Here is a 16,952-nt window from a genome sequence, read left to right as displayed (position 1 = left end):
TTTCTTGGGTACCTCTAGCCAGTTGTAGCAGTTTTCCCAGCCTCTCTCACATCCAATCACTACTGGCATTCTTTCTTAAAAGGATCTCTGGCAACGAGCCCTCTAGTAGGGCCCGTCAGCCATTTCAGTGCCAGCCTGACGAGGAACATGGCCAGATGATGAAGCATGTCACCCAGTGGAGACTGACTCCTGGCAATGGCAAGAGTAAGTCTCGATAAAGATGGGAACCTGTCCCTCCTTAAAAACAAAAATGATATAGAGTTGAGAGTTTTCTCCTCAGGTGAAAACATTTTGATAGAGAAACAAACATTTGCAATGCAATAGGTCTTGCATTTACTTGAGTTGGAACTATTGGCATTGTAAATTTATAACTGGACTTATTTTGCCACATTGTCAACCCTACCACATATTTTGGTCCTTTCTGCCACATAATTCCAGTGGCCCTGCAGATAACTAAAGGGCTAGTAGGCCTACTGGAATATTTTTTCAAACAAGGCCCTTAAAACACAAACTACTCTCAGCAGTAAAACAAAAGTTCCAGCCATAAGAGAGCTTACAAATATACTGAATGGTGGGAGGGGTTATTATTTTGGGGTCCCATCTAACCTAGTGTGGGGACCCAGAGTTGACCTAGACAGAAAGAGTGTGTTGTGCAGAAGGTTTGGGTTGTGGTCCCATTGTCCTAGGACCACCACAGAGTTATGGGCACAAATGTCTTGTAAAAGAATGCTTGCAAAGCATTATGGGGCAAGTTTCCCAAGTGCAGTGAATATTGTAGTATCAGTTCTCCCTCTGTTTCAGAAGAGCTGCTTTGAGGATTTCTGTGTTTTTTTACATGAAGCATTTATCAATTACAAGTGTTTTTGTGAAAGCTATGAAGCATGAAGGGGAGAGCCAAAAGAAATGACTCTGATTATGTAACAGTGTGAACAATGTTACCAGTGCTTCAATGCCATTGATGGAGTTCGCACTGCCATTCTGCGCTGTGAGCGCCATGGAGCACAAAGGGGAGACACAAAATAAAAAAATAGTTTGCCCATGCTGAAATATATTGGCAATCGTGCAGTAATCCATGTAACAGGATCAGTCTGCAATGCGATAACAAAACTGCCCCAAGGCGGGACAAAGTAAAGCATATACCAATGACATCAAGGGATTTTTGAAAGGCAGGTCCAGGAGCGAGTGAATGTAATGGGCGTGGGTAAAAGCCCACACAATACTTACAACAGGTCAAAAAGCACTTGCACGCACAACCTAAAAATGAAAATGATTTGAAGTGTGGATGCACATTTACTACATGTTTACATGATTAGAAATGTTCACCCAGTACATATAGATATTGTAAATGCCTGCACGTGAGTACTTCTGGAAAGCTGAAACTCATGCAACTTGGGACTTCCCCTTTAACGTTTTGGAATTCTAAACGAAAAAAATATTCTAAACTTATGAGCAAACCTATTACAGATTTGAGGAGAGGGACAGCAAGTAAAAGAATATTGGGCACCTAGTTATGCATCAATAACCAGTTTGTTTACCATGTGAAAAATAACTTTGTAAAAATGTAGAGAATGTTCATGCTTTTTCATTATCAGTATTTTCTAAATCTGTAGGTAACAGCAGTGACTGTCCTCCTCCTGGAAATGCACCTAATGACACCGTCTGTGTTGATCTGGGAAAGTGTGCAGGTGGAGAATGTGTTCCATTTTGTGAGAGAGAGAAAGGGCTCCGATCATGCGCATGCAATGGTAAGCATCATATGATATATAATTTAAAAAACACATATTATGTTGGTTAATTAGTTCTCTATAAATAAGAAATCTGCAAATAATTCCGATGATTTCACAGATATGGTGCTTTCATCAACCCTCAATAGCACTTGCTGTCCTGGCTTGGCTTTCAGGGGTGACGCAACATTAAGACTTTTGCACTTCTGGTGCCAGTTCGTTATCCTTTACACCAGCAGTTCTTACCCTGTGGTGCCGCATCTGAGGTTCTGCAGACCCATATGACATCTAACCCTTGTTTACTCTCAATAATGTTATGCTTTTAAGCCACCTACGAGGATAATAGTTTCACTAAGTAACAACAATACTTATTGACAAATCAATGAAGGTATGTTTAAAAAAAACTGTTTTAATAAACTTTTTAGTCAGAAAGGGGATGGTGCAGGACGGAGCATTTGGGAATGTGGGGAATTACTGTTTGCATTCAAACGTGCTCCGACCTGAACTAGCAATCAGCCTATCCTTGCTCAAATGTAGAAGAAAAGGTGTAAACCTTAAGTGCAGAGGAATATGTTATATGCGCATCGCCTGGGAAGACTTGTCTCTGGTGTTTTTTCTTCTTCTATGCTTCTAGTTTCATGATATCCTGACCTCTTGTGTTGTGTTGACCCCTCAAGGTCTAGGAAACTTACTGGTCAAAGTAACCAGTATTTCTGGAGGACTGAGCAGGTGACGTCATGGTTAGCTTTTAGCAGCGAGCCATCTCCTACTTTGCAACATCTTGCTGAGGTGCTACAAAAATCTGCCTTACACACACAAGCTGGGTGGAATAAGGAGTTGTATGCAAACTGTAACTGGCATGGGTTTAACAGAGTTGGCGATCATTTCTTTGGTAAATATGTAGATGGACATGTCTGTAGGAGATACGTCTGCATGCAAGAAAGCGCAGAATGTGTTTCATTGTTTAGACTGAATAATCACCATGGTTCTGATCCTATTTATGGGGGATATGGTCTTTCTCAGTCTGCTGTGTTGAAATTATTTGCCTGTGCATACTTCACTCCCACAAGAGTGCCCACTTCGAACTTTCAATGACAGAAATCTTTAAAATGCACCCTATTTGGTTTGTTTTTTGAAAATCAAAAATAACAGTGTTGCTATTTAGGTTTAACAGGACGTCTTCACAGGGTGATAGGATTTTTGCTATAATGTTGATTTTAGCTCATAACTTTAGTGTGCTATTTCTTATCCTCATCTAAACCGTGTCCTTGAGGCTAGGTTGGCAGTAATTAGTTTCAATCTTGCTACAAGCAGGTTAGATAAAGAGTGGTACTGATAGAAGTATCAGTGAAGAAGCAGTCACTTCAGGATGCTTTATTCCAAGTCTACGGATCATCTTGCAAGAGAGCCTTTTAAGGTATTTGACCAAAACCGGTTAATTCAAAGAAAGAACATAAGGATCTCTGAGACCCTTTCAAAGGTGCTGGAATTGTACTATTGTCTTTAGAAATATTTCAAATTAAAATGGTGCTCGGTCCACAATGAAGGTTTAGCAGAAAGACTTTGACCTGATGGAAAATGAGTATGGTGCTACCAGTGTCTAAGAACAGAATGTTTTTTAAGTTTTACATAGAAGTTGGTGGATATTGTTGTGCCTACAGAATAGCAATATCCATACATGTTGTCATCTCAATTTAGAGATAGTCTGGTAGACTTTGTGAACTGCTGATTTGTTTCTGAAAATCCAGTACTAAAATCAGACACAAATGATGTACAATGTTCTTTACTCGTTCCAAGTGTCATTGCCTGTCTCTCCTACACATGGATCGTTGCCAGTGTTTGAAAAATGTGTGTTCCCATGGCTTGTGTGGCTGTAGGTGCAAATGCTCTTTATGCTCCTGCCATTAGGGTGTTGGGTCCAGAGTTATGCAAGTTGCTTTTCTCCATCTATAGTGTAAAGAATTTGAAGAACATTTTTTTCCGTCCAAATTATGCGCAGCCCAGAAAGAAGTGGATTGTTGCATTATGCAGAGGGTGTGAGACACTACTGGGAGGCATTGAGAATCCTGAAGGTGATACGAGGGAGCGGATGGTGTTCGCTGTCTCACAATTCCTGCAATTGGCTTGGAAGATCGGAGCAAAAGTGCTGCTCCTTAGTGTCTCTTAAATTTTGAATATCAAGGATTGGCCGAATTACATGTTCAGAGTGCAAAAATAGCTCCTAGCCCAATGAGTGAGCACATAGAGCGAACTGTGCACTCTTGTAAATTTAATTTTCAAACCCATTGATTGTCTTAGCTTCGGCTGATTGTATTTTATCTTCTAGAAGGTTGAGAGACTAATTTATTCTACAGTGTATCCTTAAGATTTTAGTATGTATATTTTTTGCTTATTGATGGTGGACTTTTAATTTTTCTAATACTTGTATATGTATGTTAACCTTTTGCATGTACTGCTTTGATGGCTTTTTCTTTAGCCAAAATAAAGTAAAAAAGGATACATAAAAGTTGTCATAGCGGACAAGAATTACCACTTCAAGGTTCTTCCATTCAGGGTGACCACAGCTCCTTGAGTGTTCACCAAAGGCCCAGCAGTGGTCACAGCTCATCTGCACAGACACAATGTCCATGTATTCCATTACCTAGACAACTGGCTTATTAAAGCCAGCACACATCATCAGTACCAACAACACACTCAGATGACAATAGATGTTCTCCACAGCCTAGGGTTTACTATCAACATCTCCACATTTCACCTGCAACCTCTACAGGTTCAACCATATTTAGGAGCAATTCTAAGCACACATCTAAGATTAGCTTACCCACAAGTCCCACTTTAATTCAATACTTTCAAACAACATTGCCCAAGTTTCAGACAAACCAGAAACTCAGTGAGGATGGTTGTGTCTGCCTGGAATGATGGCTTCCTGCACTGCCATAGTTCCCCACACAAGGTTACACATGCATCCGTTATAGAAATGGCTAGCTCGTCAGTGATGTCAGTCACAGGGTCAGTTAGATAATCTAGTGATGATAGACCACCACACTCACCGTTCTCTGCAGTGGTGGAACACCAACAACCTGCTGAAAGGGTGACTTTTTCTGGAACTTGTTCCCCTCATCATTCTCACAACAGACTCATCACATGGAGGATGGGGTGCTCATCTACAAGACCTGACAACACAGGGTCTCTGGGATGCCAAGCATCAATCTGTATACATCAGCTACCTAGAGCATCAAGCTGTTCACCTACCATTGAAAGTGTTCCTATCTCACTTGTTCCACAAAGATGTCCTAGTCTGTTGGTAGAATATCTTCATGGAATAACTTTGCAGACCTGCTCAACAGGATGCAACAACAAGTCCTCCTATCATACTTCAAAAAGTGGGGGTTCCCCCAAATAGTCCTTCTTGCCACAGCAGAAAGGGGGGGTTCCCTTAAATAGATCTAACTTTTCACCACAGCAGAAAACGCAAAATGCCCGAACTTCACCCCCAGGTTTCCAAACCCACTGTCCAAAGGGCAACGCACTATGGATGAGTTGGACACAGATATTTGCTTATGCTTTTCTGCCTCTCCCACCCTTTCCATTTCTAGTTCAGAAGCTCATGCAGACTTCTCTTACAATGATCCTAGTAGCTCCCACTTGGGCGTGTGAGCCGTGGTTCACAACACATTTGGACCTCTCTGTATTTCCACATGAGAAGTTCCCCAATAGGCCGGACCTTTACACTCAGAATCTGGGACAATTCAGGCAACCAGATCCCAAAACTCTCAACCCTAGCAATTTGGCTCCTGAGGTCAGAGTTTGGCTACCTAAAATTATCACCAGAATATATGGACATTCTAAAAGAAAGAAACATGTAGACCCTCCAAAAGAGCCTGTTATGCAGCAAAATGGAAATGTTTTGTTTGCTACTGTCACTCAAAACAAATTGTTCCTTTCAGAGCTGTGGTGCAAGACAATGTCTGCTCCCTGCTTCACTTACAGAAAGCAAACTTAATGTACACCACCATAAGTCTACATCTTGCTGCGATGGCTGACTACCTTCTAAATAGACAGCACCTTTCTCTGTTCACAATTCCAGTCATCAAAGCCTTCATTGAAGGACTCGAACAGGTTATTCCACTAAAGGTTCCTCCAGCGCCCTCCTAGAACCTTAATATAATTCTTACCAGGGCCCCCCATCTGAATCTCAACACTCATGCCCCCTTCAATTTCTTACTTGGAAGATGGCATTCTTAGCTGCCATCACTTCAATTAGGTGTGTTAGTGAGCTCCAGGCTTTAACTTTAGAAGAACCCTTCTTCCAAAGACACATAGATACGGTAGTTCTCTGCACCAACCCTAAATTCCTACCTAATGTATTGTCTGAATTTCACCTCAACCAATTCATTGAGTTGCCAGTTTTTTCCCTCAAACAGATTCTGTTGTGGAAGGGGCTTTTCATACATTAGATATAAAAACTAGCACTCATGTCCTACATTGATAGAATGAAAACTTTCAGAAAGTCTAAAAAACTCTTGTTTGCCTTTTCATCATCACACAAAGGCAACTCTATATTCAAATCAGGTATAGCCAGATGGATAGTCTAATGTTTTCAGACTTGCTATCTGAAGGCCAAAAGACCTTTACCAGTTCCTCCCAGACCACACTCCACTCGCAAAAAGGGAGCAGCCATGCCCTTTCTTGAAACATCCCCATAGTTGACATATGTAAGGCAGCTACCTGGTACACACAACACACACTTACCAATCATTATTGTATGGTGTTTTAGCATACCAGCAAGCCAATGTAGGTCAGGCAGTGCTACATACCTTTTTCCAAACCACTAGAACACCCACAGGTTAGCCATCATTTCTGAGGGTGACTGCTTTACAGTCTATGCAGAACATGTCTATCTACAGCCACACATGTCATTAAACGGAATATCTTACTTACCCTGTAAGCATCTGTTCATGGCATGTGATGCTGTAGATTCAGATGCGCCCATTCTCATCCACGTACACCTTGTGGCCGTTCTTATATATTTACATTAAGCATGTTCATTGTAGGAAGCTGGCTCTTTATATAGTGGACCAAAACAAGGTACACTGTAGAGAGATTTAACACAATCCCCAGAGGTATCACAGAGGCACAAATGACATCCAAAATGCTCTCTTGTCTAGTGTGGTCGAGCAGTTAGGCATATCAGTGCTAAGCAAGTAAGACACACACTCATGCAGTAAGTGAGACACATTCAATAAAGAAATACCACACTAATTTATAAAAATCACAAATACTTTCATATAAACTTTGATACCAAGCTTACCGGAGTCAGGTGAGTACGTTTCGAGTAGTATTTTTAGAGTTTTTAAAAGTTGACAGTGCATTTTTCAGGAAGCTATAATGCAATTCTGTGGAGGAAAACAAAGACAGCAAACCAAGTAGAGTACAGTGACTTACAGGACCAATCTCCTGACCTTAAGGTGGGTTTGGGGCAAAGCCCAAGTCCACACCAACAGGTCACCTCTGGAAGCTCTGGTGCGTCCCGGTGCAGAGGTGTGTTAGTCAGTTGTCCCATTCAAGTTTATGGGGCTCAGTCCGGTTACAAAGTTGCTACAGGGATAGACTGGAATTAGCAGTTCAGGGGAACCCACAGGGGGGCTTGACTCTTGGGAATGCTGTCAGTCCACTCATTTTTGGCTGTATGGCGTGGGAGCAGGGGTGTCTTCTGGCATGGGGCCCAGTACTGGAGTTACTCCCGGTTGCAGAGGGGCCCACAGAAAAACTCTGTAGGCATGGACTGAGGGTCCAGTCTGACCAAGACAACAAGTGGGCTCAGGTCTCAAAAGGTGGGGCGATGTGGGACACACTTCGTTCTCTTCTCCTTGGTCCGGGGGGAACAAGCACAGAGGTGTCCTAAAGTGTTGGCTCTTCGTCTCCTGGTCACTCATGATTGCTGGGGGTGTCTGCAGAAGCAGTCTGCGGACACTGTCCTTTAGTCCACAGTGGTGAAGCACAGGATGGGCTTCTTTTCTGGAGGGCTTGGGGATGACGCTGACACCGTTGGCCCACTTTAATACCGGCTGGGCGGCTCAGGTGTAGTGGTGATGTCTGGTGTTGGGTTTCTGACGGTCCGTCCCCTCAGGTTTTTCTTGGGTACCTTTGGATGCAGGAGAGCAGCTTCTACTCCAAGCGCCTCCTGGAGATTGGTGAAGCACTGGCAGATCTCTAAATTTCTTGGATGCTGCAGTGGCAGGACAGGTATGTTGCTCCTCGAGGGTTCGGTGCAGCAGGCAGGCCAGCAGGGTTGGCGCCAAGTCAGTCGTGCTCCTCAGTTTTCGGGCTCAGCAGGCTTCTTCTCCACTCCTTTTGTGTCCAGTGAAGATCTGAGGATCTGATGTCAGGAGGGGTCCCCTAAATACTCAATTTATGGGGGTGTTAAGGGCAGTGAAGGGTAGTAGCCAATGGGCTACTTACCCTTGGGTTTACTGCACCCCCTAGATGACCACTTCCTGTGGGAGTGGGCATGACCCTGTCAAGAGTTCCTAAATTCTATCACAGGCAAGACTGAGGAGTTTCCTAAGTCATGTCTACTTCAGGCTGGTCACCCAAGGGGTGTTCCTAGTCTGGAAGTGTGACATGCATCCTGCATAGCTAAGTTTCCCACCTGTCCAGGTGTCAGATGGGCCCTGCTGCGGTGGGGGATGGCATCTTCCTCGGAGCAAGGCCAGATCTGCATACCAAAAGCAGTGGGATTTTTTGAAGCTCCCTCCTTGGAATGCAGGTCATCCTGTGGAGAGGGGTGTGTAACACCCCAGCCTGGAGAGGATTTTGTTTCCGACCTCTCAAGATTGGAGGCTTTCACCCTGGGAGGTCATATTCTCATCTGTTGGTGGCAGGCTGGCCAGAACCATTCAGTGAGCGCACCAGCAGTTGGTGTATTTTTTAGGGGACTCCTCTAAGGTTCCCTTTGGGTGCATGTATTAATAAATCTATTACTGGAATCTGTGAGAGTTTATTAATATGAGATTGTAGGACGCTGACTCTATATATTGCATTAAAATGAAGTACACTGTGCAGAGAGTCCAGTGGATCCCCAAAGGCTTGCAGAGGCAGCAATAGATGGGTCTAATGCTCTTTTTGTGGTTGTGTGGGCGAACAGTTAGGCTTATCAAGAGGTCATGTAAAGCATTTGTTGAAAATGAGACACACACTCAACGAATAAATCTGAGACCAATTTAGAAAAATAACAGTTGCTTTCATATATGCTTTGAACCAAAGAACTTTGTTATAAGTTAAGCAGTTTTTAAATTAAAAATACTTTGCTGTTTCAAAAATCGACACTTAGTACAATTTTCAGGATTTTAGACTAGCACTGGGCAAGGTTCAGGTTGGCACCAAAAGTGCACTCCCAGTGGCACGAGGGCGGTGGGGTGCAGAGGTCAAAATCTAAGTTGCTGCCCAATGTTCCTCAATGGAGACTGCGGGGATGAAGACGCACTGTTCCCAGGTAAGTACACACGTTGTCAGAGGTTGGTTCCCAGGGTTGAGGCAAGCATCGAGGGGGCCACAAGGCAGCACCAAACTTACACCCTCAGTGGCTCAGGGGTGGCTGGGTGCAGAGTGCTATCCAATGGAGACAGAGGGTATCTGCAGAAGTGCTGCTTACAGTTGAGTAAAGCAGGGTCAGGGGTTGATCTCCTGGAGTTGAGGTAAGTACAAGGGGAGTCACAGGGCAGTACGAAACTTACACCCTCAGCAGCATGGGGCAGCCTGGTGCAGAGTGCCAACACACAGTCAGGCTCCCAATGTTATTCAAAGGAGGAGATCCCTTTCAGAAAGGGGCTGCAAGCTCCAGACAGGAGGTCAGGTGTGTTCAACCCACAGCTGCCCAGGTAAGTTGAGATGCAAGGGATCAAAGGGACACAAATGGTCCAGCTCCCCAAGGCCCAGGTGTTCCGGGTGCAGGGGTGTCTTTTGGCATCAGAAACAGCTTCCTAGGCAGGTTGCGGTCAGGGGAGTCCTCATATTTAGGCTACAGGTGTCACCGTGAAGTCCGGCAGTGGTCAGCCAACAGTGGACTCTTGTTCAGAAGTGCTGGAGAACCTTCACTGGACTGGCGGGCCACCTGGACTCGGGCTGGGGACGTTGCAAAGGTGGTTTTGCAGTTCCTCGGGCAGACTTCTTCTTTAGAGATGGTTTCTTGTGGATAGGTCCGCTGTCCACAGGTGTTCATGGTCCTTATCAAAGGCAGGCAGTCCTCCCAAGGCTTTGGAGGTCACCGGGCTGCAGGACTGTTGTCTTCTGGGTGCAGGTTTCTTTGAAAGCTGAAGACAGGCCGGTAGGGATTGGGCCAAATCAGTTGGCATCTTCAGTTGTCTCTGCTGGGCTCCTTCTGTTTTGTCCGGCTCTTCTTAGGTCGACACGAATCTGATTCTAAGATTCAGGGGTGCCACCTAAATACTGAATTTAGGGCGTTACAGGGAGTGCCAGGTGGTAGCCAATGGGCTACTCACGTTTAGGGTGACTACACCCTTCCTATGACCACTTCCTTTGGGAGGTGGGCATAGTACTAACCCTGTTGGCCTAATTCCTTCCACACAAAATGGAGGAATTTAAAAGGTAGTGGCATTTCAGCTCATCCACCCCAGGGGTGGGGCTGCCATGAACTAGGCACTCCTTTTAATTTACCTAATTTTCCTGCCAGTCCTGCTGCCAAAAGTGAGGTCAGGTACTGGGGGTCAGCCTCCTCCACCACTGGGAGAGGCCTGGGTCACATTTCAAAGACGGCAAGGCATTTGAAGGTCCCCGCCCAAGAATGTCCATCCTGCCTGGGTGAGGTTGTCACACCTGTGCTAGGGGCTGGCATTTATTCTGAGCCCTTGAGAGCATTGGCTCTCACCTGAGGGGGCCAGAACTGTCTTAAGATGGCTGTACTGGTTTTGACCCTAGGAGTTTGACGCTAAGAATTGTTAGATTTTTCAGGGGCCACCTCTAAGGTGCCCTCTGAATGCATGTATTAATAAATCCATCACTGGATTCAGTGAGTGTTTATTAATACGAGATGTCTGATACCAAACATCCCTATTGTCAGTGAAGCCATCATGTAGCTGGGGAACTCGTAATGACCAGTGTCCAGCACATGTACTTAAAATGGCTTCCCTGTCCACTTACTATGTCTGAGATTCAACAAAGACATAGCTGGGACATATCTGCTCATGCAGATATGCCCTCACATGTATTATAATGCACCCTGCCTTTAGAACTGGAAGGCCGGCTAGAGGGGTGACTTGCATATATTGTATGCAGTGCAAAGGGGACAGGGCACATAGGCTGTGTGCCATGTTGTGTTTTCATTTTAGTTCTGCACAAAGACACGGAGTCCGGAAAAGCAGCACTGTGTACACTTAGTGAGGGAGTCCCTGAGGGTGGCACAACTCGTGCTGCAGGCCTCCAGTGCCTTTCTTTAGTACCCCATGCCCTAGGTGCCAGGGGTACCATTTACCCAGGACTTATAGTAGAAGCTAAAGCCTTTGCGAATTGGGAAAAATGACTGTGCAGTTTTAGGGAAAGAGATCTGGCACTGGGGGGCTGTTTAGAAGGACCCAGCGCCCTTTCAGTCGAAAGTGCACTAGAAACTAAGCAAAAAGTGTCAAAAGTATGTGTGTGGGGGGGGGGGGGGCGAGGGTGACCATGTCAAAAGATGTACTTTCCTACAGAGATGTTTCATACTAAACATCCATAGGTTCAGAGTAGCCATCATGTAGCTGAGTAACTGGTATTGACCAGTGTCCAGCACATGTATTTAAAATGGCTTCCCTGCACACTCACTATGTCTACGAATCGACAAAGACCTGGGGCATATTTGCTCATGCATATATAATATATAATGGTGCCTTAGGGCTGAAGGCCTGCTGTAGGGGTGACTTACAGATGTTACAAGCAGAGTTTTAGGTGACATTTGACACATGTGTGTGCCATGTCATGTTTTCAATTTTGGGAGCACCTCGTCACACAGCCTGCAATGGCAGTCTGCATGTGGTTGGTGCTGGGTCCCTCAGAGTGGCACAAGTTGTGCTGTAGCTCTGAGGGGCTCTCTTCAGTACCCAGGCCCGAGGTACCAGGGGTACTATTTGCAATGGACTTATAGAGGTGCTCAAGGGCCTGGTCTCTTGGGGATCAAGTGACCTGGTGTCTTGTTTTGGGGAGAGAACATTGGCACTGGGGCCCTGGTTAGCAGGAACCGAGTACATCTTAAAACTAGGCAAAACGTGTGGAGTACTGCAACCAGAACCCGGCTCCCTACAGTCATCTCATTACTTACACCCACTTTACTCTCCTTAATCACCTGCCTGCGGGAAAACAATCTAACATTGGAGTCAATGCCCAAGTGCATTATCACCAAGAAGAGGAGTCACTCGAGGTGGTGACTCGAAAGATGTCTTAGAAGAAAAACATCTTGCACAACTCCAGATGTCAGCAGGATGCAGAGCAAGTGAATCTACAGCACTACATGCCATGAACAGATACTTACAGGGTAAGTTACATATTCCTTATGGTTCACACAAAGTCTTCAGTCAAAAGGATATCACTTAGTACTTGGCTAATCACAAAGTGAACTTGGAGATAACGTTTTCCAGAACCTGCACGGGGTTAGCTCTGTTTATGAGGCAGATGATGCAGGCCCTTTAGAAACAGCTACAAAGAACATTTGTAGCGGGCCAAACAAATTGATGCTTAGATACAGATTTCAGGGTACCCACCATATGTAATAGGAAAAATTAATATAAAAACATTTTTCACTTTAAAAGATTAAAATAACCAAGCATACTCTAAGTTTGACAAAGTAGTATACCGTAGTGTTACACTTCAAAACAGGTTCTAGTCAGCAGCATATGTAAGACAATCAAAGGCAAGGTGGTAATGTTTTGTATTTTCTGTTTGTCTGACAAGGAAGGTTAACTCTTTCAAACTCCAAAACACAAAAAGCAGTGTGAGATTTTATTGTGGGTTGCAAATAAACATACTGTCATTCTTATGTTTAGTTACAGAAAACTCCTGCAAAGTTTGCTGCCGGGATGAAAATGGCACCTGTAGTCCATATGTTGATGTCAATAACCACTTTCTGTACCTGCGTAAAGGAAAGCCCTGCACTGTTGGATTTTGTGATTCCAATGTAAGTGAGAAACATTTTACCATTACATTTTTACTAGTCTTACTAGCAGGAGTTTGAATTTTTACTGCTCTGGAAGCATGTCTCTCTCCTGTCTCACCTATAAGAAGCTATCCATGATCATGTTGATAAAATATCCACAAGGTGACTTGATGGATAGAGGCAGCAAAAATACTCATTTAATGTAGTAGTCACATGGGCATCTCAGCATAAAATATGCTCCAGGTTTTGAATTTTGCAGACATAAGTCCAGCTTTCAAAGATTCCTTTACTAAATTGAAATTAGGGCATTTTTCAAATACGTTCATAAACAAAATGAGCTTAAATTGGATGTATATTCAAAACAACATACAGTGTCTATCTTGAAAACTATGAGCTTGCTTTGGCAACCTAAACTAACTTTGGGAGATTTTTGTCACAGTCCTGTTTCTGATTTGTTGGTAGGTTTTTAATGTTCCTCGAACCTGATGGTTAAAAGTAGAACCTCTGCCCCAGCGCTTAGGTCCCTTGAGCTGATCCACCTAGCACCCATGGCTATCAAGGCACTAGAACATAAGGCATATTGATTGTATCAGATTTGTGCATTCCATTTCTCTCTCTTGCTTTGCCTTTGTCCTACTAGGGTTTGGGCAGTGTAATTGCTCACGTGTACTAAAGAAATTTAACTTTTGACACTATATTTTGAAAAAGGCCTCTACTTATTATGTAGTGCTATATACAATATTCTTTATGTAACTCCTGTTACTGCAGCTTTGCCATTCTTGCCTTTTACATAATGGGTGTTATGAAAACCCAATTTGAAAGTGCCTTATCGATGTTGGAAAGATGTTGGGCTGAGTTAGCCTTGTTGAGATTTAAAACTATGACCTGCAAGTCACACAGTCATCATTATTCAGTGTTCAGCCCATTCAGCTATCTTGTTGGTTATTAAACCCTTCATTCAGAATCAACATTGTTCGACTGTAAACAGCCATAAAAGTATACAATCGTTTGAGGAACAGGGTCAAGACTGATTTGCATATGGCTGGGTCCAAACTGGGGTGCTATGGTGAGCAAAAGAACGATGGATTAAACCCAGATCTGTGACTGGGGGGGGAGTGTTTGAATAGTTTCAACACCCCATCCATCATCCTTTTGTGTTGCTACAACTGTTTGATGGCATGTGTGGCTGTAGATGCACATGCTATACATAAGCTCCCATCTAGTGTTGTTCAGAGTGGTACAACTTGTTTTACTTTGAAAAACTTTTTCAAGTCACGGAATAGAAGGACTCCTCCTCTCGGTAATACTACGGATGGGCATCAAGTCCTTTGTTAGATTGTTTCTCTCCACCATCGGGTTTGGACGTGTGTTCCTCTCGCTACAAGTTTTCAACTCAATACAATCCAAAACAGTTCTCTATCACCGTCAGTATTGTTTGATTGCGTTTTCTTCCTTCACTCAGCCATCGATCCCAGCTTACACCCGGAATCGATTCTCTGCCCTTCGAGGCAGACATGGCCCTCTCGGGCCCTCTTCTGGCTTACCTCCACAGCGTGGCATCCAACTATGCAGACCTGATGGAACGGATTCCATTTGGGTTTTGCCCTCAATGCCTCTCCAAATTTCCATACACCGACCCCCACCAGATGTATAATTTTTGTCTCTCCCATGACCAAAACGTGCAGGCCTGCGACGTGCGCTGTTGCTTTATTTCAAGGAAGACACTCAGAGATCGAAGAGCTCGTCGCATGGAAATGGCGTCTCGGACTCCAGACGATACACCAGACATATTCGACTATGAGCAGGAAGAGCTGGAGCAAGAATAGGCCTTCTCCATCGAAGACTCTGACTCAGACGTTCAATTTAACATTGAAAGTCAGCCATTGCAGTTGTCGGAGACCGTGAGTAAAAAGACCCCTTTGCCCTCGGTCGAGGCTACATGTAAAGAGGCCACCGGTCCGCCACTGCCTTCCAGCCATGGTCGGAGCCAAAAAACTCCTTTGGATGCACCGCCTTCCGGCTCTGCACTGAAAAAAGCCAAAGCCAAATCTTTGGCATCGACCTCAGGTGCTGGTACTTCCACCTCAGCACTGAGCTGACTGAATACACTGGGTGCTTCAGTCCCGACCACTTGGCACCGAAGAAGAAACTGCTATCCTCTGTTTTGGTACCGAAAATATCCCCCAAACTGAAATCTTTATTGACCAGGCTTCCACGCAAGCAAAGCCCACAACTCAGTTATACTCCAGAGATTATTATAGAGGTTCGTACAGAGGGAACAATAATAAAGGGAATGAAAAGCCATCTAAATCTAGAAGCTCCTCATCCACCACCAAGCAATGACTGCATCCACCTGCCAACACCACACATCACTCCTGTAGGCGGCAGACTTCTACACTTTTGCCCACAGTGGTTTTAGATTACCACAGATCAATGGGTACTTTCAATTATCCAAAACAACTACTGTTTGGAGCGCACACCCACTCTGCCAAACCACCTCATACTCTCAGACTTTCTCAAGAACATCTCACTCTTCTCAAATAGAAAGTACACTTCCTTCTTCTCAAAGAGGTGATATAACCAGTTCCATTACAACACCAAGATACAGGAGTTTACTTCCTCTATTTTCTAATACCCAAAAAAGACAGGCCTCTCAAACCAATCTTAAATCTCAGACCCTTAAACCATTACATCCCGGCAGAACACTTCCATATTGTCACTCTTCAAGATGTCATTCCCCTTATCCACAAGGGTAATTTCATGACAGCGTTCGACCTAAAGGATGCCTATTTTCACATTCCCATTCATCCAGCACACAGCAAATACCTCAGATTCATGGATGCAGGAAAACATTACTGATTCAAGGTCTTACCTTTCGGGGTCACAACTGCTCCCAGAATATTCATCAAATGTCTCACAGTAGTGGCCGCACACCTCGGAGGACAACAAGTTTCTGTCTTCCCTTACTTAGACAACTGGCTTTTCAAAGCCAGTACCCTCCAAGAATGTCAACATCACACTCAACTTACAATCGATCTCCTACACACTTAAGGATTCACCATCAATTACCTCAAATCACATCTTCAACCCCTTCAGGTACAACCCCATCTAGGAGCAATTCTCAATACACATTTAGGACTAGCGTTTCCCAGCTCAGCCCGAATTCAAGCTTTTCAAAGAATGATTGCTCTATTAACAGAGAACCATTCATACACAGTAAGGACTTTTATGCGCCTACTGGGGATGATGGCATCCTGCATTCTCACTACAGATGCCTCACATACCGGTTGGGGAACTCATCTCAACAACCTCACAGTCCAGGGGCTATGGAATATCATTCAGCAGTCCATATACATCAGTCACCTGGAACTCTTAGCAGTCTTCCTAGCAATGAAAGCATTCCTTCCACACTTGCAACACAAGGTGGTGTTGGTACGTACACACAGCATGATTGCCATATACTATCTTCAAAAACAGGGAGGTACACAATCGCCTTCCTTATCCCATCTTGCACAAACTATATGGAAATGGGCAATTCATCACCACATTCATATAGTGGCACAATATCTCCTAGGGATAGACAATCAATTTGCAGACCTGCAAAGCAGGATGCAGCAACAAGTCAGCAAATGAGAACTCCTCCCACAAGTCCTTTACCATTACTTTCTAAAGTGGGAAATACCTCAAATAGATGTATTTGCCACACCCCAGAACAGAAAGTGCCACAACTTCGCCCCCAGGTGTCCTCACCCTCACTCCATAAGCAATGCTCTACGAGTGAGTTGGTCAAGGATATTTGCTCACATTTTTCCTCTCTCCTCTTCTTACTTCTTTTCTAGTTCGGAAGCTCAGACAATCTTCCCTTACCATAATCTTGGTAACTCCTACATGGGCACGTCAACCATGGTTCACAACACTTTTGGATCTCTCAGTAGTTGCACATCAGAAGCTGCCCAAAAGACCAGACCTTCTAACACAAACTCAAGAGCAGACAGCCAGACCCCAAATCCCTCAACCTAGCGATAGGACTTCTGAGGTCATAGAATTTGGGTACTTACATCTATCACAAAAATTTACAGATGTTCTTA

The 16,952-nt window shown here is 44.2% G+C and overlaps 1 protein-coding gene across 1 annotated transcript in view; it reads left to right on the top strand.

Annotated features, from left to right (window-relative positions):
* ADAM17 (ADAM metallopeptidase domain 17) overlaps positions 1 to 16,952 on the top strand; it is a 475,078-nt gene that overhangs the window by 381,622 nt on the left and 76,504 nt on the right. The window contains exons 14-15 of the mRNA XM_069235905.1: positions 1,611 to 1,745; positions 12,755 to 12,885. Coding sequence (XP_069092006.1) covers positions 1,611 to 1,745; positions 12,755 to 12,885 — 266 coding nt within the window. The remainder of the gene's footprint in view (positions 1 to 1,610; positions 1,746 to 12,754; positions 12,886 to 16,952) is intronic.

The sequence above is a fragment of the Pleurodeles waltl genome, chromosome 5 (genome assembly GCF_031143425.1).
Source record: "Pleurodeles waltl isolate 20211129_DDA chromosome 5, aPleWal1.hap1.20221129, whole genome shotgun sequence".
Lineage (NCBI taxonomy): Eukaryota > Metazoa > Chordata > Amphibia > Caudata > Salamandridae > Pleurodeles > Pleurodeles waltl.
This window is presented reverse-complemented; position numbering and strand designations above follow the sequence as displayed.